This window comes from Haemaphysalis longicornis, unplaced genomic scaffold (genome assembly GCF_048455015.1).
Source record: "Haemaphysalis longicornis isolate Haplotype H1 unplaced genomic scaffold, Haemaphysalis longicornis Haplotype H1 scaffold_2, whole genome shotgun sequence".
In the NCBI taxonomy this organism is placed as follows: Eukaryota; Metazoa; Arthropoda; class Arachnida; order Ixodida; family Ixodidae; genus Haemaphysalis; species Haemaphysalis longicornis.
The window spans coordinates 261,120,080-261,145,128 of record NW_027526295.1 but is presented as its reverse complement, the minus strand read 5'-3'; the positions used below and the strand labels follow the sequence as shown (position 1 = coordinate 261,145,128).

At 50.0% G+C, this 25,049-nt stretch overlaps 1 protein-coding gene across 1 annotated transcript; it reads left to right on the top strand.

The window, feature by feature from the left end:
• Positions 1-489: 489 nt before the first annotated feature.
• LOC144167764 (uncharacterized) lies at positions 490-24,298 on the top strand. Its single transcript, XM_077696945.1, has 7 exons — positions 490-657; positions 1,457-1,537; positions 3,995-4,216; positions 7,404-7,776; positions 9,818-10,076; positions 18,190-18,423; positions 23,124-24,298. Exons 1-7 carry the CDS (start codon positions 520-522, stop codon positions 23,263-23,265), a joined length of 1,449 nt encoding a protein of 482 aa, XP_077553071.1. The 5' UTR covers positions 490-519; the 3' UTR covers positions 23,266-24,298.
• Positions 24,299-25,049: the final 751 nt, after the last annotated feature.

Sequence of the window (25,049 nt, the reverse complement as noted above, 5' to 3'; positions counted from 1 at the left end):
AAGCGGCGTTTCACCCGGTGCGTATATACCTCGGTGGCTCACTTCAACGGCGGCATATTACTGTGCGTAGCAGGCCTGGCCGAGGTTCTTCCTCTAGTGCCTGGGTCGAAGTTTCGTTTGGAGAGCACCTCAGGTTCAGTTGGCATGCATGGACGCCCGTGCTCCCGTGGCTTTTCTCCCGTCCAGCTTGTCAGCGGCTCAACTATGTGCTGTTGGAACGCGCCTTGCCACGAGCCGCATTATATCTGTGCATGCTGAAGGGAGGAGTTAACACCGCTGCTGCTGCATAGTCTCAGCATGCACGGGCTTTTGAACCGAGCCCTCGACCTTGGCACAAGTAACACAACGCCATGGTGCATGCGCTTAGTTACCGGTCAGTGTACAGGGTCGTAAATATGGGCAAAAAAGTAACATGGCGCCCTCGAAGGCGTTCACGACATATTAGCGTACGTGATCAGTACTGAGGGTAGACCTCGCGCGCAGGTTTCGAAGGGAAAGCCCACCGGCACGTGGCCCAGAATGACGAACAGCCTGCTCCGACCGGCTTTCGTGCTCTGGTGCGCCGCCCTGGTCGCGCTCGGATCGCAGCAGCCTGCGGAGGCAGCCAACAACGACCCCTACCTGGTGGTCCAGCACCAGGTGTACGAGGAGCACCAGGTGAGCGTGTACCTTTTCATGTGGACGCATGTATACGACCTCCTTGTGGATGCTTGTTAGCTGTATACTCCGCGTCGCTCGACTCGACTCTGGTTTAGGGGTTGTAATAGCTTTCTAGATGACGGAGAGGCATACAGGTGAAAAAAGACCCTCCACTGCAACGATAAAATGGCCGGTAATCACAGAGCCTGCATGCAATATAACCAGTCATACGCAAACAACGTAGTCGAAGAAAGCAAAAAAGTATTACAATCATCATGTACAATCAGCCAGATGGAACCCAAACCGCAAGAAGGGGAACCCTCGGACTGCTAGTCGCTGATGCCAGGCAGATGATTCCTCTCAGCGTAAGCGTTACGGATGCGGCCTTGCGACAAGGGTAGGACTACCTATAGAGTCTCGTCATGTGCTTCATATAGGTGAATACTCACATATGTACGCACCATGGGCTCGACAATCGCGCTGATAGGAACGTAGACAGACGCTGAGAGAGCTACTTACATAAACCCAGGGGGCGGCTCAAACATGAAAGAGCGTTGAGTAGTATCTAAATACCACACAAGGTGTCCGAATGTCCTCTTTTTCAAGAAGGAGAAGTTGTGGGCTGCTGCTATCAGCGCTAATATTGGCCCATGATGAGCACAGATGAATATTCATCTGTGCTCATCGTGTGGGGTGCACCGAGAGAAACTTTGATAGACTGGTGCAGGACTCGGGGGTCGTTGCGAGAGGAAACGCGTGAACCGCCGTCGAAGCCGACAGGCAAGCGAAGGCGCTCTTTTCCTGTTCCTGCTCCCAGGAAGTGATGGCCAGGAACGCTTCCAAGCGGAACAAAGGATCGTACCGCAAGGATGACGACGAGCTCTTTGAATTCATCAAGGTACGCAAGAAAACGGTGTCCAGTATGATACTTGTGTTGCGGCTGTACGAGGACTCCCAGTGGGCGCTTGAGAAGACCTGTCCAAGTGTCAGGTGCTCTGGGCTTCAGCTGACTACGTTTGTCGGGCCGCCTAAATGATCTAAACGCTAAAATGCATGGCACTAAGTGTTCCCGCGGGCCCCAGAGCGGGTGTTTGCAATTGATCTGTTCAGCCTGTCAGCAAAACGAAAAAATTCCTGATGACTACGATACTCCCTAATGCGAAATTTGTGCGCAACGTGAACTTCAGTCTTCTCAGTCACGGCGCATATCTGCCGCGTTTCACGAAGTTGTCGCGTGATCAGCGAACGCATGGCGGCGCGCTCTACTCCGCCGTTTTCTCGCAGCGTGTCGCCGCCGCCGAGCATGTTGTTGCAAATCGTGTTTGAACCTCGCGCGCAAATGTCACGTCGTTCGGATGAGCCACAAACGGCGGGGAGCGCTGGCGAAAGTGTGAAGGGGAGGCAATGAGACATACTGAGCCGTGGCGACCTGCAGGGACCTTAGCAGCGCGTGCCGTCCTCCCCCTCACACCTTCGCCGATTAGGCTCCTCTCCGTCTTCTTTCTGCTGGAATGGGGTCGTTCGCTCACTCGGTTACGTGGATGTCGGCGCCGCCGCGAAACCCAGGTACCGGGCGCCAAAATGCTGCGCCCTAAAACACGTTCGGCGGAGACGCTGCACTATAGCGCTAACAGCTAGGTCAAGACGTTTACAGTGGCATTGCTTGCACAAAGAACTCCACGGGCCGAATTCTCCAAAAAAGGGGCGTCGTTTTGAGACGACGCGTTGGCACCATGCAAATGCGTGTGTTCTTTCTGGGGCTGGGGCGCCGCTTGGAGGGGCGAGAAAGCCGGCAAAGTCGCACTGAGGAGCACCGGCAAGAGGGTGAAAAGTCGCTAGCAAAACGACGGGGGAAGGGGGGGGGGGCAGTGTGCGTCGCTTTTCGCCCTCTTTCCGGTGCTCCTCAGTGCGATTTTGCCTGCTTTTGCGCCCCTCAAAGCGGCGCCCCAGCCCAAGAAAGAACACGCATTTGCATGGCGCTAGAAGGAGGAGGAGGAGGAAGTGATTGTTGGGGGGGGACAGAGGCCGGTAACTGTCTGGCGTTTCGCCGACACCTCAACCGGCCGAGCATGGCGCTACCGCGTCGTCTCAAAACGACGCCCATTTTTTTGAAGAAGCCGTCCGCAGTTCTTGTCTTTAATCTCATGTCTTCTCGCCAACTTTGACGCGCTTCCTTACACAGACGAGCAAAGACCATGTGCCTCCTGGTGTACACAGGTGGAGTTAGAGTCACCAGAAAAAGCTACTGGGCGGGGTTATGCTCTGTCAGCGCACCCTTTCATTGCCGCATACGTGATGAGCTCTCTCAGCAGCCGAGCGATGACTTCCGCGGCTCCTCCTACGGACATGTTGGGAAAAAGCTGCGCAAAGAACCAGAAGCTTACGAAACAGCGTAGAAGCGAGAACAGCTCGACCGTATCAAACGTGGATAACGTATTATGTACAATGTCCACTGAGATTAGAGCAGGGGGCGGTTAAAAATGTTTCCCTGTAATTATCGTACTCAGCACACCCCTGCACCACTGTGTTGTCGAGTGCTTCTTTGTCTCTACTGATGCAACAGCGCGAACTTGACCGACACAGAGAAGACAAAACAACACGAGCGCGGTTTTCCGAGTCTTATCTCTATTATTTCAGAATAGAAGTAGCGCCGTTTTTGACAAGCTTTTTGTCCAGGAGAAGCAAAACAAAACAAAACAAAAAACGACGCAGCGCGCGTATCGCTCGCAGGCTGAAGCACGTATATCTGTACCTGTAGCTGTTGTACCTGAAGACAGTCTGCACCTACTTACAGCCCTAGCTGAATCAAAAATATGAATCCTAATAACAGCTTTGCCGGCTCCATCATTGGACAAGCGCTTTCCCGTCGCGACTCAGAACAAGACACACTCATTCAGTTTGTAGGAAGCGTCCTCTGATCAACTTCATCCGCTGACTGAAGCCCCACCCCCCTTTCCCCTTCCGAAAAAAAAACAGCTTTGAATTCGTCGAACACTGCAGTAGTAACATAGAATAGTAGTACCATAGTAGTACCATACTCAATTCACGGTAGATTTTGGAGGAGGTCTTCGCGCGATAAGGGTCTTTTCTGTCCGTGCTGAGCAAAAAAGGCCGCCACTGTCTCCTGAGAAGGTCTTCTGATGATAGTGAGCAGGTTAGCTAGTCGGTTGGACATGTTCCACGGGAAATATATACACTGGACTGAGGCGGTGCATAAACTAGAGTACGGCCGCTGTGTTTATTTCTGGAGGTTCTACCGCCCCCGCTGTCGGGCCTTCTTAGATGCGAGGTTTTGGAACCCAAACAGTAATCAGGAGACGTGTAGTGGCGCATGGACCTCTTCTCCACACTGCAGGACTACTTGTTCCGCCGCGGAGGCGCCCTGAAACTGCGCAGTCGCAGTAGCGACGGGAAGGCCCAGTTCATGGGCGTCGACGCCAGCGACGACGATGCACCGCCGGCCAAGAGGGACAGCGCCGAGTCGGACAGGCGCTACAAGATGCACATCATCAAGTTCCGCCTGGTGAACCGCAGTGACCCCGCCGTTGCCGGAGGAGCTAGGAGACACGGCTTCAAGGTGATCTCGTAGTCTATACCCAGCCCGGTACACTCGGGAACAAGTTAAGAACGGCAACGATGATGATGATGATGATGATTGCTATTGGTTTCCCCTTTGAAGCGGGGTGATGACATGTCATCTTACCAAAAAGGACTAGTATACCTATGTTTTACACTCTTGGTTCAAAGCGCTGCTTAGGGCAGGCACAAAAAGCTTATTAGGCACAAAATACTTTTTTTTTTCTGTTACAGGTGGTAACTGTCTTAGCCAATATTCCCCTCTCTGCTTTTCGTCCACCAGCATTCTAATCTTCTTTTCGAATTTTTTTCCATGCGCGCCTAAGGCCAAACGTCCTACCGTTCTCTGGTTCACTTCAAGGCCTGATAGATCTTCCGATTTTAAGCAGAGTACAGCATTCGCAAACGTGAGACCCGGAACCATTACTCCTTTCCACATTTCTCGAACGATGATGATGATTGATGATTACTATTGGTCGCCCCTTTGAAGCGGGGTGATTACATGTCATCTTACCTAAAAGGACTAATATAATCATGTTTTACACTCTTGGTTTAATACTAGCGCTGCTTAGGGCAGGCACTAAAGCTTATTAGGCCGTTAATACTTTTTTTTCCCTGTTACAGGTGGTAACTGTAACGGGCACACCTAAAGTGCGATACAAATTGGGGAAAGCTCGGAGCAATGATGAGAGCTCGAATCGCAGCTCTCAGCGCGAGAAGTGGCCTGTAGACGCCTGACTTTCTCAATTTCATTATTTTTCCTGGAGCAGGTTTCGCCCTTTACGATTGCATTTTTTTTTTGTGTGTGTGGGACATTTCCAATCACGCGAAATGTCAACTTTCAAGTTTGTCACTTGTCTAAAGTACTGCTGGGCAAAAATATAACTAGAGTAGTTAGTTATTCGCGTACTTTTTCGCAACCAAAAGCCTGGTGGAGCTTCAGTGTTGATTTGTCTTCGCACTTGCGGGCGATGCGGTTGTGTCTTCCTGTGTTGTTCTGTTGCTTGCCTGACCAAGCCAGAGACGTTCTTGGGGAGCCACTACTCGTCCAGTGACCCGCCCGGTGAAGCTACAGCACGGTGTCGTACAGCCAAGGCCTGGAGTCGAGCGTCTGCCGAGCACTTCACTTCGAAAGCATCCCTCCGGACAACGGTTGAAGACCCTTATCCATCGGGATCTCAGACCCCCGGCGGAGAAGCTGTTACGAATCGGCCAGCGCCGCCGTACTGTCCCGCATCACTCCTCGGCTGTGCGGCGAAGCCCCTGCGTGCGCCTTCGAAAACAGGCGCAACCATGTCAGTAACAAGTTGCGACAAGCCGCGTCAGACGCTTCGCTCTCGGCGCATTTCAAAACTTCAGCGGTTAGCGGCGAGGCTCGTCTCCACGCTCTTCAAGGAAACAGAGGCCCCGTCGATCGCAACCACGGAATACTCTTACACCGTGATCGCAACGGAGTCCTCCTCTCTCCCCTCTCTCGGACTCAATGTGCCCGAGGCTTTGAACGGCTTACGAACTCTGGAAAGACTGTTGTGTGTGTCTGTGACGTTCGTGGCGTGTTGCCGCTTGTTGCGTTTGACCGTTATCGCTTTTGGGTATAAATAGAGCTGCCCAAGCGTTGTAACTCATTCCTGTTAGAGCAGCGAATCGATGTTGTCGCTCTGCTCGAGTCCTGTATTGTAACCTCGCCCGTCGGGGCATTGTTCTTTGGCTTCGGCTCACCTCTCGCTATGAAGTAAACAGTTACGTTAGCCTACGGCTTCTGGACTTCTTCACGGCTGCAACAGCGGCTGGCCGCTCGCATCATACACGCTACCACTCGTATGTCGGAGGCCACGGAGCTCGGATCGGGTGCCCCCGCCCTGTCGCAACACTGCCAATGCTTGCTACTATCTTGGTAGCACTCAAGCGGTGCACCAAGATATCTTTTCGGCACCTCAAACCACTGGATGTTCTAAAAAAAACTCTGATTTGGTGGGTCAGAGCTGCCGAGAATGGATATATAAGGTGTATAAGGTGTACCATAACAGCTTACACTTTTATTTAGTTTTAGCATTTCAAGTACTTTAGGTGACTATTTGTTGTATAGCGCTCGTGCAGTAAGCGTCCTTCAAACTTCCACAATATCTCACGTCTAGCAATTACATTTCTCTGACGAAAAAGCGTTCGCAGATGTGCGATCGTGCTGCTGACCGCTGTGCTTGTTCACCCAGCGCAAAAAAGTGCTTCCTGCTCCCTAGTTTTGCGCTGTACGGCAAAAGTTTCAGTTGATTTTATTTCCTTAGTACCTATATTGACTTCGCTGACTCTTCTCCCGCCTTCAAGTGGCCTTATAGGTTTTCCTACTAGCGTACCAGTCAGCGAAGCGTCGCATGTGCACTTGTGCAGCGCTTGCGTGGAGCGACCCGGACTCGGAGCTTGATACAGTGTACAAATTAACAAAGTAAAGGAAGGCCCATTCTTCCATTCACAAACGTGTTGTGACTTAGTATCAACTGAGCGAGCGAATTGCGACGACCGACGGCGGCCGGCGGACTAAACGCTGGGCCGACTGACTCTGTAGGAAGGTCGGCGAGCCGTGCAGTAGCGCAGCCAATTGCCAGCTCATCTCCCCCTGACGTCACACGAAAACGCCACAGAAAATGGGCGAGAGTGCAGAGAGGAGGACAGCATTTTCGAATTGATTTTTCTACTAAATAAATTCGCGTAAACGCGCTCAGAGTGGTCGAAACATGGCCTATGGACTCCGGACTACAATTTGCGCTGTAATCCCGCAATGTTTACTAATCACTTCAGTGTCCCTTTAAAGATACTGCCAAGGCACCCCGCCATGCGCGCTGTAGCCGCCCGCACTGTGGCCGACTCTTGAGCCAACCAGTCGGTACACGCGAACCAACACCGGTGTTTGGCCCTCGTGTCGGCTCGCTGCTGGCTGTCCACCCCATCGCAAGTACCACCGTCGTTGTCCCTTGTCACGCCGCCGAAGCCGCGCCAGGGATAATTTGCCCCATTTAGGCAGTGTAGATAAAAGTAACCGCGCACATCTCTGGCTCACTTGTACCGAACCGACGCACTCTACAAGTGACGATGCAAGAGTATGCGTAAGCTAAATCCTTTGCAGAACAGAGTATTCCAAGCCTGACGTCGCGGTTGCTGTAGCTCCATCGCGCGGCTGCTCCGCTCCTATGCAGGCAAAGGCGGCGCGAAAACAAGGCACGTACGCCATCTCCCCACACGGTCCTCGGTACAGGGAGGCCGGCGACGAGGGCACGCATGACAGCCACTATGGCGGCCGCCGGTCCACCGGGCGAACCGCTGTCGCCTACACCTCGTCGCACCCGACGCACGAAACGACGAGTTCTGAGGCCCCGCCTCCCCCGAGGGGGGCCGCAGCAGGGAACTGCGAACTTCCTGAAACAACCACGAGGAGCACTACGAAGAGGACGACCACGACTAAGAAGACGACCACCAAGACGACCACCAAGACTACCACCACAACGACGCCAAAGAAGACCACACGCACGCTGACTACGACGACGTCGTGCGCGAGCACTACGGTGAATGGTAAGCACTATGCAGGACCCGATATAGCTTACATGCATGTATGAGGTCAAGGAGGCTCATTTATATAGCTTGTTGCGCAATTTGTAACTATATGGTGCCGAACCGAAAAAAAGAAATTGGCGCAGCTTGCACCAGCGGTGCAAGAATGGAGAAACAGCAGAGCTGACGGTCCCTCTCTGGACGACGCCGCTGTACACGAACCTTCATACCATGTGCTGCACAGTGACATCATGGCTTGACGGGCGCCGGTGAGGCTCGGCTAGCGAAGCGAGCGTGAAGCTATGCACAGCTGCGCCAGGGGTTGCTAGGCAACGCGATGTGACGTCATCGCTCCGCGAGGTTTTTCGGTGCGATAGACGGATAACGCTCTGCTGTTAAAAATACCGATTCGGTTCGGGCTCGGCAGGCTCTATTTCGTTTCGGTTCAGTTATGGTCCGACTAAGCACTTTTCCCGACCGGTTTGCGAGCTCTGAAACCTTTTTTCGAGTAGTGGTTTGTTCTGAAATTGATGAACAAGTGCAATAAACAAATGGTTATGAGGTTCGGAAGGACATTCAAGTGAATTGTAAATCGATCTAAGCTAATCGCGTTGCAAAATGAAGTCCTAGAACGCGTAGGCCACGTTGAGAGGTGGTGTTAGCTATTGTTTTTTTTTTTTCTTAAGAATTAACTTGGGTCAGTCCAAAATCCACTGCGATTCGGAACAGGGAATTGTTTTCAGAGAATATGGAAAAATGCTTCCGCCTCGCATGGTCAGAGGGCTTCGTAATCTTGCCGCTTGGGACACTTAGGGATCCTCCTTAAAGGAGCCATGAAGAGAAAATACAACTTTGTTTAATTTGAAAGAACTAGGATTCAGTATCTCACTCAGCTCTATTACAGCCACAAAAGATGTTTTTTAACGAAAAAAAAGCAAGAAGTATTTAAAAACTTTCAAATTTCGCGCCACAGTGACGTGTTATGAGCAAGAATGACGTCATACGGGCCAACAATAAAACATAATTTTCAGTGCGTTAGCTGCACGTTAGCATTCACGTGATGCGGTCAAATGGAACTAGAGGCCGCATTACAGACGTCCAGTCATGTGTCGTCGCGACAAGTCAGTTAGGCGGCCGCCAATCGCACAAACAAGGTTCCGTGACGTCACAGAAAAGTTGCGGGAAATTGGCTAGGGGGTCGCCACGGCTTCACACGTTTTCTTTAATATCTCCGTTATTTGTTCGAAGATTGCGATGATATTGGTATCATTATTATTGGGACTAAGCAGTCTTTCTAATAAACCTAACTTGTATTTTGTCTTCATGGCTCCTTTAACGCTTCCCAATTGTTTTGCTACGTTTCCTACGCGTTGCGCCGCTGCTCGTTCCCTCCTCCATGCAATGGGAGAGTTGACGACGTTGCTGAATTTATCTGCTCGTCTTTTAGCTATAGTTGGGATGCGTCCCTTCGCTTTTTCCATCTGCGCTGTACCTGCGTGGACGAACGCTTCCGAAGGTTCTGTTTCTTTTGCGGACGCCGGACAACGGCTTTCCCGCTCCATTGTACGGCCACGTTATCCGGAGGCCTGGCAACATGTGGACCACCCGAGAGATAGAGTGGCTGTAGAGGGACGGGGTTGGAGGTAGGCGAAGGCAAAAGACTTGGTGATGGGACCATTCGGGAAATAGTTTGAACTCGGAGGATGCCGGACAGGGTCATCAAAGTGCTGCTGATGATTATCATATAAATATGCATAAGTCGAAATAAGGGCCTCGAATAAAGGGGCTTTGATGGGAACGAACGCAGTAAAAATAATTTGTCGTTTAAGTATGTGTATTGACATTCAAAGTGCTATGTAAGAATAGGAAAGAAATTGATAACCATGCTCTCGCCCAGCGAGGTTGATACGAACTACCTTTACGTCGCGCGGGTGGTACCAGATCGATAATGAAAGTGATTGATCCCTCCTGTATTTTGACAAGTGTGTATATTTGTGGGAACGTATTAACGGGTTGTTTTGCGAAGGCAATTGCAGCACGAGGTGACGGTGTCAATGTGCAGTGGTAGGCTGTGACCGGCCCGCCCCGCCTTCCACCAAGACAACCACGAGTACGACGACCACAACGAGTGCGAAGCCGTACTTGCACGGCCACCCGTTCGTGGTGATCAAGGTGCACGAGGTGCCGGGGACCCCGCCCTCGCCGACCACAGCCGGTAGCAGCAGCTCGAAGCATTGGGCGTGGGGACACAGAGGCAGCAACGACACGCAGACGCTGCGACGGCACAACGACTCGTCGCGCTTTGCGTACTTTGGACATCGGTAAGCATCCCTGCTTCTTGGTCCCGCCGGGCCCCGTGGATAGAAAAAAAAATGTCTGCGGCTTAGCTCAGCTCACCTTGGATATGCGAAGCAACGCTTGGCCTAGTCTGGTCGAGTCTTGGTTTCGCTTGATTAACCTTTGATGTAGCTGTATTGCCGACCACTCAAAGCACAGGAGGAGGCCCGGCGAACTCGCCGCTCCTCTTCGCCGGGCGCGAGACGAGTCACGTAGCCCGAGACGACCCAGCGGCGCATGCGTGGGAGGCTGCGGGGGTGGTCGGCTTCCGATCAGCTGATCGGCCGCCTTTCATATGAGCAGAACGACTGAAAACGAGGCCTTGTGAGCATAGCCGAAAGTGGGCCCGGCGAATCACGCGATGCGCTTCGAGGGGTATGTCGCCGGGGGTGTGCATGTCTCCGGTCAAAAGGTTAACTTCCACATGCTCCACGAAACCACTGGACGAAAGTAGTAAAGCTTCGCTTAAAAAAAAAAAAAAGACAAGACCGCCTTAGAAGGTTTTTGCAGCAAAGCTGTATACCCCTACCCTTTGACGGTTTCATCGCCGTGGGCAAGAACGCCAAGGCCTAAAACGCCGACCGAATGCGTCAGGCTAATTACGCATACAGCATAGACGTTAGAATTCGTTTGAGGAAACCACAAAACAAGCATCGAAACCGCGTTATGGATGATAAGGCGCCTGTGACCCCCCCATGTGTTCCTGATAAAGACTGTTTGCAGATTATGTTTGAAGGCTGGGCAGGACTAGAGTTCCTGTATATAGCTCCCGCAGGGAGCTATATACATATAGCTCCCTGCGGGAGCTATATACAGGAACTCTAGGCAGGACTAGCGTCACTAAATAGAGCAGTTCTTGACCAAGACGCCGAGCGCATGCGTCAGGCTAGGCGGGACCCATGCATTTGCCGCCGGAGAAGCCGAGCGTAGAGTACCGCCACGAGGCACGCAAGTCAGCAACGGCGGCCATTTTCGCGTTTACCAGGTTGCCGCATGTACGGCCTCGCCGTTAACTTCGACCGGGTTGTTTGTTAATAACACTACTGAAGATGCAGCAAAATGACATCTTTGGACACACTTCTGCTGCTGAAATGCTGTTACACGCGTTATCTTTGGTTTGCATTTGGAACGACGCAGAGCAGGGAGGTCAAGTTAAGCCTACCAGAGTTGACCGACTAAAACGTATAAGCAACAAAATTGCGGCGCCCATGAACCGTCGCAGTGTAAACAAATGTCACGTATTGCGAACTGACCAATGGTCATGGCGGCGTCACGTAACAATAGGAGAAAACATTGCGGATACGCTGTACCCTTACCTAGAGAACTGAGCGCGAGCGACAACCCCGCCGAAACGTCGGGGAACATTTAATACCCTCCTCCATTTGCATTTGTAGTGGCTTACAACGGCTTTGCTGGACATCCACTTTCGCAGGGCAGGATGGCGACCAATTTTTTCTTTTTTGCTCCGCGATTCATTGTTTCCCCAGCCCTGCAATTAAGAGCACATTTTGAGTCTGTCGGAGCTGGAGGTGAACGTTTTCACGCGGTCTAGCCGTCCGTACACATCCAGTTAAGCTTGACGCAAACAAAATAATAGTTCCGGAAAGAGGCCAACATCCCCGCCAAGAGTGTGTGGACGATTAATTTTCACCAAGCGTCAAGCGGGGCCCTAAGGCAACCAACCCACGTTTTCGTTTTCACCAAAAGAATGCACCTAATTAGGCGTGTACCTTCAACGTCCCGCCACTGAGGTCCTCATGGTCTAGAGGACCTTCGGATCCTTTGTGGAAAGCTAGCTTAGAGTTTTGCTGGAGGCAAGAAGAAACGGGTGAAATATTTAACGAACCGTTCAGCTTACTCGTTATGCAGACGAATTAGGGGAGAGCGGGGCGATATGCGAACCCCTGAGGATTCTCAGGTAATGCGAGTTTTGTATGGGCCAACCTCAACGTACGTCGCTGCACACTGGTACACAAGGCAAGCGACCACCATGCCTTAGACGAGTCGTTCTCAAACGGAAGTTCGCGGAGCTCAAGGGAATCGCGTGCCCCGCCGCGGTGGCCCGTTGCGCTGCTGAGCACGAGGTCGCGGGTTCGATTCCCGGCCGCGGCGGCCGCTTTTCTGATGGCGGCGAAAAGCAAAAAAATTGGCCGCGTATCTGCTCCTTTCGTTGCAAATGCCGTCAAAAGACGATAGTCTTTATCGGCTTTTGCGAAGTAAATGCCTCCCTTGGCTTTCCCGCTCACCTCTCATTTTGTTCCTCTTGCGTCGCGCTCCTCCCAAGGTAAAGACGCCAAAGGTTTGCTTAAATCATTTTAAATTTCCCGCGTTCCACTGCTCTAAACCGGGTGTCTCGATGCGAACGCTGCCGTACGGCGAAGACGCGCGTTAATCGAGCTGCCCTACTTCAACGTTTATAGAACCGCGTTTCCCTACTCCACGTGCGTTGCAATCAGAACGTGGAACCTGTCTAGTGGAACCTTGCGTAACTGTTGCCGGTTGATTTCTTAAAATGGCGCCAGAAGCTATAGTGGCGCGGGCGACAGCAGGCGACGGCGGAGTGAATTCTTTTTCTGCAGTTGATGAAGTATTTAATTTCGCAAAGTCAAGCATGTTTGATTTTTTTATAAAGGAACACTGCAAATATCACTTCTGTATTGATTTGTTGTCTCATATTTGCGTAATGTCTTGTTCTTCTTCAACAATGTTGACAAGTATGAACATTACACCGGACATAGACGGGTAGATTTAGCTGCGACTATATAAGACTATTGCGCAGGCATTGTTTTGCTTTGGCCGGGTGGCTGAATCGAGTCACAGACAGACAGACATACAGACATACAGACAGACCAAAATTTCTGGGTTTAAGTAGCCCAAGAAAGACTATCGTCTTTAAAACGCCCGTGTGTACGAGATTTCAGCGCACGTTAGAGAGCCCCAGGGGGCACCGTGCCAGGGGGTCAAAATTAATCCGGAGCCCTCCACTACGGCGCGCCTCATCGCCTGCGTTGCGTCGGTGCGTTAAACCCTACAATTATTCAATGAAGGGGTTCGCGTGGACATTTCAAGGGGTACCCCACCCATATTCTTTTCTCTTTGCCAAACCTTTCCAGCAAGTAAGAAAGGTGGCTTCACTGCATGACACGTACGTCTGTTCTTCACGTAGCGCATGTTTTAAAGTCGGCTTTCCGCGCAACACGTAGCCTTTGCAGAAAAGCCAGACACACAAAAGGCTTTCATATAATAGGCGTTTGGGCGACGTTTGGAGCAAAAGAAAGCTGCCTCAAAATATGTCACGGATCAGCAAAAAAAAAAAAAAAGAAAAGAAAAGAGAAACGAGACAGAAAATGTGGGCATCGAATGGTGCTTCCCCTAAACTTCGTTTTTTTTTTTTTTATTCTTGGGGTTTCCCCTGAACTGGTCGACCGAGAATATTTCGTTGTGGCGTCCCTCATCACTTTTGCGTGCCCGAATGGTATCCTCAGCACACCCATGGTTGAGATAGACCCCCACCCACAAAATAGGGGCTCCTGAGGGGCAACTGCGTCGTGCAGCCGCCGGTGCGCAACAAAGGCGGGCAATGAAAAGCGGTGGCGCAGGAATCTCACCTGCTCTTGTAGGTGACGTCTCGAATCTTCATTCACCATCAGGGCCGTAGCCAGAATTTTTTTTTCAGTGGGGGGGGGGGGGGGGGGGGTTATGGATATTGGGAAGGGGGTAGTTTTGCTGAAAGCAACAGTAAGTATTGCTTACATGCTGCCTGGAAAAGATTTCGAGAGGGGTTCGAACCCCCAAACCCCCCCTCTGGGTACGGCCCTGGACCATACATGATTCGCTTATCGTACACAACTAGCGTAGTTGATTATGCAAACGTTACCAGCCCTCCCCCCCAAAAAAAAATTTGCGGAAATTCGGAGAATTATCCACTAATGCGTAGCATTCTTATGCCGCTTGTCTTGAGTGTGAGTTTTTACAGTCAAAGTTCTTGGTTTTTCTAAATACTGTCCGACCAATTATCTCCATTTGCGTTGTTATAACGACTACGAGTGGAACTTTCTCGAATCCGTGTTATTGCGAAAATGCAGGGCGTTACATCACTGTTCGCCGTTTTCCGGAATTATTTTATATTTTTCTTAAAATTTAGTTTTTTTAAATTTTGTTCGACCAATTATCTCCACCTACGCTGTTATAACGACTACATGGGAAAATTTGGCAAAATCTGCATTCTTGTGGAAATGCCATGCGTTATAACATATAGGGTTTGCTATTTTCCGTAACTTTTTCTTAATTTTTAGTTCCTTAAAATTTCGTACGACCAAATATCTCAATTTACGGGATAATAACCATTACATTTGGAACTTCTGCGAAATCTGCATTATTTTAGAAATTCAGGGAGTTACACGGTTTGTCACTTTTCGTAATTTATATTTTTATTCTTTTTTAGTTTTTCAAAATTTTGTTCGAACAATTATTTCCATTTACGATATTATAACGATTACAGGTGGGGCTTTCGCGATATCTGCATTATTGTGGAAATGCTATGCGTTATACGTTTTGACATTAACCGTCATTTTTTAATTTTTTTTAAGTTTTTTATTTTTTTTTTAAATTTAATTCGACCAATTATCTCAATTTACGTTATTACAATGATTACATTTGGAACTTTCCCGAAATTGCATTATTGTAAAAATGCAGGGCGTTGCGCGTTTCGCCATTTTCCGTATTTTTTTGTATTTTTCTTATTTTCTAGTTTTTCAAAATTTTCTGCGACCAGTTATCTCTATTTACGCCACTATAACGATTACAGGTGGAGCTTCCGCGATATCTGCGGAAATGCAGGGCGTGACACGCTCCTGGTTGTGGGGGTACTCGGCAAAGAAAGCTACGCATTAAAACCTGTAATTCAATAACCCACGTATTCCCCGTGACGTGGCCCCAATTCCCTGCAAATTTGAACACTCTGAGTTCTTTCGGAACAGCGGGCCAACATTCTACACGCGCTTAAGTGGAACGAAAACGGAGTTTAGTGATTTCCCCAAAGAGTGATTAACGTTGATTGATTGATTATAAGGTTTAATGCGCCGACGCTACACAGGCTATGAGGCACGCCGTAGTGGAGGGCCCAGGATTAATTTTGACCACCTGGGGATCTTTAACTTGCGCCGAAATCTCGGAGTCTGATTAGCGTACGAGTCGAAAACATTCAGTGCACGTCATCATTGACAAGCCCCCTATTGCAGCCGAAATTAAACTCGGGACATCGCATCATTTTCCCAGGGCACCAGAGATCTATGTGCACAGCGCTTTCGACGCACGTCTAGTCCCTCTGATAGCCTCGTTGCAAAAGGGTTGTGCTGTGATGCACATTCAGAAATGAATCGAGAGGGCGTCACATGCATGACCCAGAAGAGTTGCGTTGTGAGGCGCAAGCGTGACGTTTGTAAATACAAGTGAAGGGAGCGCTTCCAGGACGATCACGAACCGCCACTGAAACAGTGCAGACCAATGCATAATCTGATCGGATAACTTTTTCCATTATCAGGAGGGAAGGGGAGGGGGACAGCAGTTAATTTCCTATCACAGTGGAAGCTTCCGCGCGCCTAATTCTAGTTCTCAATTACTGATTCCAGAGTCCTGACAAATTGAGCAGTAAAACTAAAAAAAAATGGTCCGAAATTTTAAGGGGGGCAGTTGCCCCCCTCTCCGGACGCCCATGCCCACTGCTCTTCGCATCATCGGCTCGCACAATCGTCTACCACTTTTGAGGAGGCGTGCACGCGTATTTTTGTCGGTACGCGTACATGTACGCACGACGCGGGCGGTCGAAGTTCGAACGCGGCAACTGCGTGAAGAGCACGGACGGGCTAGAGCGAAGAACCGGCGCGTTAGCGCGCACTCCGGCAGATAGCGCCACCATATCATGCCGTGCGGTTCGCTTCATTCAGTATGCAATCATGCAGTCGCATAGGAAGTTTTGAGGAAGTCTGTCGAGTAGTCGCAGTCATGCGGTTATGCGAGGTTGCTTGGCGCACGTGAGGGTGTTTTGGCGGCAGGCATACGCTGTCGACATGACCTCTACCTTGGGCCTGTACTGGTGACTTGTCGCAGCAGTTGCATAGTTAGTGCGGCTCCGATGCCGGAACTGAGGCCTAGCAGTCCGTAAACGTAAAGCTTCGTTGTCCGTAAACGTAAACGTGCGTCGCTTAATCCAGGAACCAATGCGCGAAATGTGGATACTGTAGGGGTTAGAAACATATGCATGATGCTGCGGTTCAAATGGTTAGTTTAGAGCCCTGAAGACCTTAGGAATCACATCATTGGCGCATGAAGGGGGAGGGGATGAGGGGGGGGGGGTGTCGCCCCCCTCCCCATGTGATAGTGGGATATATGATCAACAAATAAAAAGCAAGTTTTCCACAACAGCTTGTGAATAGCGTGGATCATCATCATCATCATCATCATCATTTTATTATTTTTCTTTTTACTCAGGTGCACTGCAGGATGAAGGCCTCTCCCAATTACCTCCAACCGCTCCTGTCCTGCGCTGCTCGATTCCACAGTTTATCCCTCAATGTCTTTATTTCATCCCTACATCGTGCTAATGGCCATCCCCTTCTTCTAGACCAATCTCTCGGTATCCACTCTGTTACCCTAATTGTCCACCGTGGATACGGTCTATAAACTAATTCTAAGCTGGGGCAACTATCTGGCCTGTCCTTTGGCATATATTCGCATAAGTACTTCCCTCTGCAGTGCATAATCGAAAAAAAAACGTAGTAAATGTTTCAACGTGTCAGGAATAATTTTTACGTGTGCATAGACAACAAACTCTGCAGTACGCATACAACACCGGCTTGATCAGGGCGCTATTTAGATCTTGTACGCATGTGAGAAACAATTACCCCGCAGCCAGTTTCGAAGATGTTTTAGCAGCGTTTAACACAGCGTGCACTAAACGCTGCCAATTAATCTCATCTCCATTAGTTCAGTTCGATAAGTATGTCCTGAAGTCATCAAGTAATTGTTTATGGCTGCGGTAGTCAAACAAGTTCGCCATCGTACCTTCGTGCCCACTCAATCCACATGATAGCCACAACTTTAAGCCGTATTCATGAATACAAAGAATGTCCTAACGTAGCCACGAATTTCCTAGCCCGCGTACCCCCGGAGGCTAACAACTAAGAGTGCGAAGAGCAGCTTAACTGGTACTACAAGGTTTTCTTCTTCTCAGTGCCTCACTCCATGGTGAGATTGAGTGCGGCGAGCCGCATTTTTTTTAATATCAATATTTTGTAGGTTGTAATCAAACTTCCACTTGGTATGCTGTCACTCGGGGGTTAGTGACACGCTTGCCTCGACTTGCGCTTCTCTTGCCCGTTCAACGGTGGTGTCACAAAAGCGATTGGCGTGCATGGCGCGTTCTTTTGCGTGCTGTTCTTCTGCGTCCGGATTCTGTTAGGCATGAGAAATGTTTTTCCTTGGTTCGGCTAACTTCAGAGCATGCGAGAGCGTAAAAAAAAAAAAAAGCGCAGAGCTCACAAAAAAGAAAAAGAAAAAAATTCACGCATCTCCACAAAGTGAATCATGACAATTGGGCGAAGCACTGGTGATTGTTCTTACCGTAAATCACCCGTGGCATTTCCCACTCGCGCATACAAATGAGTGACAACGTGTGTGTACAGTATATACAATTCCAATGCAATCTAATCCGATACAATTCAATTTAATCCAATCCAATCCATTTCAATTCAATCCAATCCAAATCCAATCAATTTTTACCCGATCGAATCCAAATCCAATCCATTTCAATCCAATCCAATCCAATACAATCTAATGCTCCTCGCGCATGCGCAACACTGAGTACGCAGACTCCAATGCACGGACAAAGCGAGGTTCTAAGGTGCTTCGCACCTAAAACGATTGTTAAGAGCGACGCGACGCGGACTGTATTGACTACGACACGAAACTGAAGAGTATGCAGTTGACATCCGACGCTGAAAAGGAACTGTCCTTCCGTTGGTGAGACAGTGACTGAAGCGTCATATGCCCCTTGATGCCTCCACATGTTTTCATGGTACATGCGGCGCCTCTTTGCAGCCCTCATGGCTCGGAGCCGGAGCCCCGGCGGCGTTCGCGGCGGTACCCGTCGTACGCCGCCGAGACGGCGGCGCTCAAGCGAGAGGTGGCCGGCAACCTGATGCACGTGCTCAGGACCATCCGCCAGTTGGACCAGCTTGCGCGGGAACCCCAGCAGGAGGGCGACGCACCGCCAAACCCGGAGCTCGACGTCGACCGGCTGCTGACCGCACGCGAGAGACACAAGGAGCCCAGGTCCGCCCTTCCGTCTTGAGAGCGCTAATTTGATGTCAACATGACAATGATGTGCTTCAGGTTCACTCAAATGGAGGTGCACACAAAGCTGCCATTGTTACTCTGTCGTACACGTAATTGCGATTCAGTGGCGCCTCCAACGGCAGGATCGGGATATGCACCAGTGGGGACACGGCTGAGCTAGAGTACCGGAGGCGCGCGTTTCTAAGGTGCCACTTCGTAAAATGGCCAGATTACCTAGGAAGCGGGGTGTCGAACCAGAACCGAACCGGTACTTTTCACGGAACTGAGCCCAAACCCGAACCTTTATTTTTTTTTTAGCGCGCTGAACACGAACCGGAACTGAACCGAAAAAAGAAATATCGGTTTAGGGTTCACGACATAACGGTTCGACCATCCCGGTCGAACCGTTATAGCATCGACATAGCATCGTTCACGACATAGCATCGACCATCCCGGTCGATGCTACAGGAGTTTTGCAAGTTGCAGCATCGACTTTGCCCTTCCCTCGCTGGGACTGTGCAGGGGCCTTTAGGACGCGAAATCGCTGCACGGCGAACCGCTGAAAGGTTCAAACCCTACATGTGCCCACTTGTAGCACCTCAAAATGGTCAAATTTTGGCTGGTTGGTACATAATCGTAAGAATCAAAACAACAGCGCTTCGTATGGAACACAGGAAGAAAGAAGCGCACACTTGCGCAGACAATATAAATCATTAGTTTTTTTATGAGTTCGGGCATCGTCTTTATATAATCGAGGCATACGCAACAAGAAAGCGCGAAAAATACGCTGAAGAAGCACCGCAGAAACACGTTTCTAAAACGCACAACAGGGGATAGCAGAACAGACGTGCCAAGGCAGAATTTGGTGTGTTAATTCGAAATTTGAGAGATGGTATTCTATCGGATCGAGGATCATGCACGTTCGAGTTCGCTGATTTACACTAGTGTCTTAAATCTGTTCTTCACAAAAAAATCGGTTCTTCACAGGCGGATGGAATGCTCTATTGTGTGTGTGCGTGGTTTACATGGAAGTTTGTTGTAGATTTTGTTATGAGAATGCAGATAGCATTTCCTGTTGGTTGTCGGGGGAGCAAGCCCGATAATGGATGTCGTGGTCGGCGCTATTTCTATGCCGCGTTTCCTTCCACCCTTGGCTAGGGGCGTTAAATGGGCCATGCAAACAAAGCTCTACTTTGCCTTATTTGAAAGAACTCATCATCATCAACAACAGCCTATTTAGGTCCACTGCAGGACGAAGGTTTCCCCCGTTGACCACCACCCGCTTCTGTCCTACGCTGGCCGAGTCCATTATTCTTTGCCTCTGAAATTTCTTATTCGGAGGCAATGGCCTCCCTCTTCGTCTAGCCCCGTCTTTCGGTGTCCATTCTGTTGTCCTTGTGGTCCGCCTGTTGTCAGTTCGTCGTACTACATGGCCAGCCCAAGGTCATTTCCTTTTCTTTAGTTGAACTATTTTATCTTATATTCGAGTTTGCTCCCTAATCCAGTATGCTGGTTTTCTGTCCCTAAGCGTTACTCCTAACATTATTCGCTCCATGGCACGTTAGGTGGACGTATGTTTGCTTTCTAGTTGTTTATTAAGGCGCCAAGTTTCCGCTCCGTATGGAATCACCGGCAGGATGCGTTGGTTGAATACCTTTCTTTTTGGTTCTAGCCTTCGTAACTCGCTCAACTATATTACGGCCTCAAGTACGTTGTTGTCACAATAAGAGATGATAAATATCGAAAAACTTTCCCACCTTCCGCTCCACAACATCGTCAGGGACGTAACAAAGAATTAATTGAAACAGAAGTGGCAGTTTGTTAACTCGTATAAATATAGTTAGCATCCAAGCGGTCACTTGGCGGTGCAATAGCAAGCGCGTATCAATAAATCCCCCAGTCGTGTCTCTTGTGGGCGTCTTTATGCTATCTCTAGCACGACATTAGGCCAGGGTGAAAAGGCGGCTGGCAGCAGCAGTGAACTTTCGTTGGAGCAAAAGGAAAAAGGAAGAAAAGGTGGTGGTGAAGCGTCGCTAGTCCAGAATGCCTCTTGACCGGGCCGACTCGATGGCCCGAGAAACCAAGGCCATCTGGCGGGCCGGGTCCGGGCTGGTCAGCTCAGTCGGAGACCGAGCTGACCATCCCCAGCCTGGGAGTGGGAACAGGAGTATACCAGGTGGGATGTGGTGAGCGGTGCGTCGTAATTTTTGCATTGACGGGAATGCAAATGCAATAGTGGTGCGATGTGGTGGAGGATTACGGGATTGTATAAGGTACAGGTCTAAAGGCGACGATAGATGATGGCTCGCTGGTTGGTTAGGAAGGAGTGTGGAGGGTGCAATTAGATAGAAAGGCGCTGTACGCATTATCCAGGGGGATTTTGAGGTCGGGCGTGTTCGTGAGGAAAAGTGGGATCACTTCACCATCGGTGGAGAATTCCCGGGAGTGCAGAGCTCCGGCTACGTTTTCCTTAAAATCGAGCCTAATTTTTTAAATTTAACTTTAATATTGCACCACGCTTATTAAAAAAATCAAGTATTTTGAATGAACAAAAATTTATTTGAGTTTTATGCTGAACTTAAAGTACAAAAGTTTTTTTTTTTTTTACGCATCGCTAATAATTCAGCTACGAATCGATTCGCGAACCGGTTCAAGCTTGCGAACCGGTTCGAAGCATGATTTAGTGTAACCGGAACAGAGCCGGAACGGAATGGATTTCTCTGAACCCGGGCCGCAACCGAACCGGTATTTTTTCCGGTTCGGCACACTGCTCGGAAGTGGAGCCTTATTGGCTCACCGACTAAGGCATTGCGTAAGTGAGCACGATGTTACAGTTCAATGTCTTACTGCTGCGGCTGTTTTCTCTGTGGGAGCGGATCCTAAAGCAATCTTAGTGTATGACTATCCGCAGTTCCATTACACCGTAGCCCGCCCCTACGGCTCACCTCATAGCCGAGCTTCGTCGCTTAGAAGCGTCTTTTCAGACGAGTGTTGTAAGCCAGCCGCTACCAAAAAGGCGTTGAGGGCTGCCCACGTCAATGAACACTACTCTGCAGCGCCACATTTTGTTTGCTGACAAACAATGCTTATCTTTTAGTGTAGCCTGATCCTTATTAAAGGCCAACTGCACTCAGATTTCACCTCGACCAAATTTGTTTTTAATGTGTAGTAAGTACCCCCAAATCAGCTGGGACACAAGCGGTATCCCCGTGAAACGCCTCGTTAATCAGTAAGAAGCGTTTACAAAAGCTCCGCCGAAGACCACGCTGCACCTGCGGGGGATCGTGTAAACAACCATGACGCGCCTGTGACGTTCCAGCAGACGGGGGCTTATTCCTCTGGCCAGCCACGCAGCTGGAGAATCGGTCGAGCCCTGCTGCGCACGCTTCACCCATGTGCTAGAGGTGTGCACGAGCTCGGGCTTACCCGAAAGCCCGGGCCCGGCCCGGCCCGCGGGCCGTGCTCAGGCCACCTGACTTACTTTTCAACCGGGCCCGGGTCGTACTCGGGCCGGAATGTAAATGCTTCGGACGGGCCGGGCCGTCCTGACGGGCCGGGCTGGCCCGGCACAGTGAAGCAAAAGGTTTTCTATGATATCACAGAAACTACATGTTGCTGACGCGGTAAAAGCACGGATCAGGACTTGTTATGTTTAATTGGGTTGCTTTGCCCGTTTAATGTTGGTTTTGCCTGTTATCATTTCCCTTACGATGCATTTTACCACCTTGAGGTAGTTTTTGCTTCCAAACGTGACCCAAACAGACGCGGGCCCCTACGGTATTTGGGTTGGAAACAGGCAGCCGTGCCGGGCCGGGCCGGGCCCGGGCCATAAGGTGAAGGTCTCATGCTTACCCGGGCTGGCCCGTCGGCCTTCTTCGTCGGGTCGGGCCGGGCCTACTGCGATAAGCACCCGGTCCGGGCTGAGCTCGGGTCAAAATTTTTGGCCCGTTGCACAGCTCTACAATGTGTTGCGCCGTGCGCGCGTAGAGCTTGCGCGCAGACTTTCTCCCGAGCTGGTGACCGTCCGGCCGCGCGCTGTGCGGCTGCAACGTCACTGCAATGGCCGCGCTCTCCTCGGTTTCGGTTTCAAAATCGCCTATTTTTGCTGGCCGCTTGCGGCGTCCACGCACGTATTTCAGCTGTTGTATTTTGCATGTTACTTTCTTTTTAAGCAGATTATAGGAAAATAGGGTTTTCAAGAGGTCGAAATTTTGAGTGCAGTTGGCCTTTAAGCGCGTGAGTGTCCTCAGGGTCTGCGTTGATATCTGGCGGGGCAGCAAGTTGTGCGAGAAATGTAGATGAAATCTGGTTACACGTGCAACTGCCTTGACTATATATGCACCCGGGGCGGATCCAGATTTTTTTTCTGAGGGCGGGGTCAGCTTCTATCAGTGATGCTGATGATGATGATGATGATGACGACGATAAGAAGTGGGAGGATAGTGGACTTTTTTATTCACCGAAATTTTGGATAACCGAAAATACAAGGAATAAAAAAAAATAATCAACTAGACTTTTTGCTCGACCCTACGGGTCATCTTCTTGAGGTCAAAATTAAGGGGGGTGGGGGGTTCAGGACATCCGGAACCCCCCTCTGGATCTGCCAGTGTATGCTACACTCAAATTTTAGGACGTTGTCAAGGTAGGGATCACCTCTCGGTCATTGGAGGTGAACAAACTCGTTACTCCTCTTGCAGGAAGAAGACGACGGAGTTCCCGGATGAGCTGCGGGAAAACGAGGTCGAGGAAGGCGACCTTCACCAGTTCAGCCTCCTGCTCAAGAAGGCGCTCGATGAGATGGGTGCGTCGACGACCACGCGAAGACCTCGCACCCGCTAGCGGCGACCCCAGCTCCGGCGCGTCGAGAACTGGCTCGGTGTCGGGCCATGCATGCGTAAAAGGACCCAGATCATGTGGCGCCTTTCTGGGAACTTGCGTATAACCGCTGCTGCTATCTTTGTGCAGCCAAAATGTCCGTCCTGCTGCATGGGTGTGTGGTTCAATCGCAAGTGTTTGTATAACGAAGGGACAAGTGATCGCTGACTTTTCTGCAGCTTTACACAATCTCCGCTGTCCGTTCAACTATCCGTCCAGTGGCACCCGCCATCGCTGAAGTTCTATTCAAAGTGCGCTGCTTCAGCTCTTATCCACAGCTTCCACGAACAGTCGCTAAGGGTACAACTAGTCATTCACCAGCTCAATCGTACCTTAAGGGTGTTTGTAGCGCCATAAGTCATCATTGGTCATCTGGGGTCAAAGCATAGATCATCTGCAAGTTGTGGACTTGATCACTTGGCCGCTTTACTCGTTTATTTTTTTCCTTTTGCTCCTTGGATGAAGCTGTAATGAACCTCGGGGAAATTGCGCCTTCTAAGTGCTGATAACGCTGTAACGCTATGGATGTTTGTGCAGTGCGTGTTTTTGTTCCAGTTCTACGGTGCATTAGGCATTGCAGTGCAGTAACATCGGCGCGTAAAAAAAGCGTCCGCATATTAAATGATTTGGCACAGTCACAATTGCCAAGGTTGCTCTTGCTCGTCTACTTTTGTTGTGGTGGAATAGACTCCGCCTAATTTGAGTGTTATCGTTACTTTAATACGTAATTGTCCCTGGACATCAGATCTGCCGCCAGCATACGGTTGTCGCGCTATGAGGAGCTATACAGAAGGCTATACAGTGGCAGAGCGGGGTTGAGTAAATTTGAAGTTTGAAAACTTCTGGATAAAGACGAATGGCATAACTTAACATCGCTCTGTGAAGCGATATTCCGTTCCCAGGTAGGTACACGCCCGCACTTCCGATGTGATGCAGAACGCTAGTTAAACATGATGATATGCCGCGCACCGTACCTAACCCGACCTAGAAGACACCAAGTTACCTTTATTTGCAAAAAGAACGCGTAGAAGTGGCCTAAGAAAACATTTTTTTTTTCTGTAAAAAAATTACGGGTCTTGGCAAATAATTTGAGCTCTGCTAGGGTTCGAATCCAGGCTGTTCGCGTCAAAATCCACGGTTCGACCCCTAGGCTACAACGGCCGTACAGCGGAGTCGTTTTCGCAGTTATTAAAAAGAATACATTCTACGCGAGCCAGTAGATGGTGCAGGGAGCGTGCAGAAAGTGGCAAGCTTGTGCCCACATAGGAACGGAATTTCGCCTTTGTGACCCATTCTTAATCGTGGTCAAGGGAACAATCATCATATTTTTTTTCCTCTTCTTCCAATATGTCCCCGATTAGTTTGCATTGTGAAAGGGATAGTAAACTGTTGTAGAGAGCGCTGGGAGAACGCGTTCGAAAAAAAAAAAAACGGGTATCGGCGTGGTCCCGCTCCTTATAAGTGGATTGATCGTTAACGCGATATGTGTGGCCCTATTTGTACCCGTCACACTAGAAAATCAGCCTTTTAACGCTGGCACTCTGGTGGGATTTGCTATGTGAGGGTTTAGCTATTTGGGGATTTGCTAGTTATAAGGACAGGGCACGATCTCTATGTCACAGAGAAAGGACACACGATTGGAGGGTATACAGAGATTGAAATTTTATAACAGCGCGGTAACGCCAATCACGGCGGAGCCTCTAGTGCACCGCACAGGTGGCCGCCGAAGAGCGCGCGGCATTGCGCCA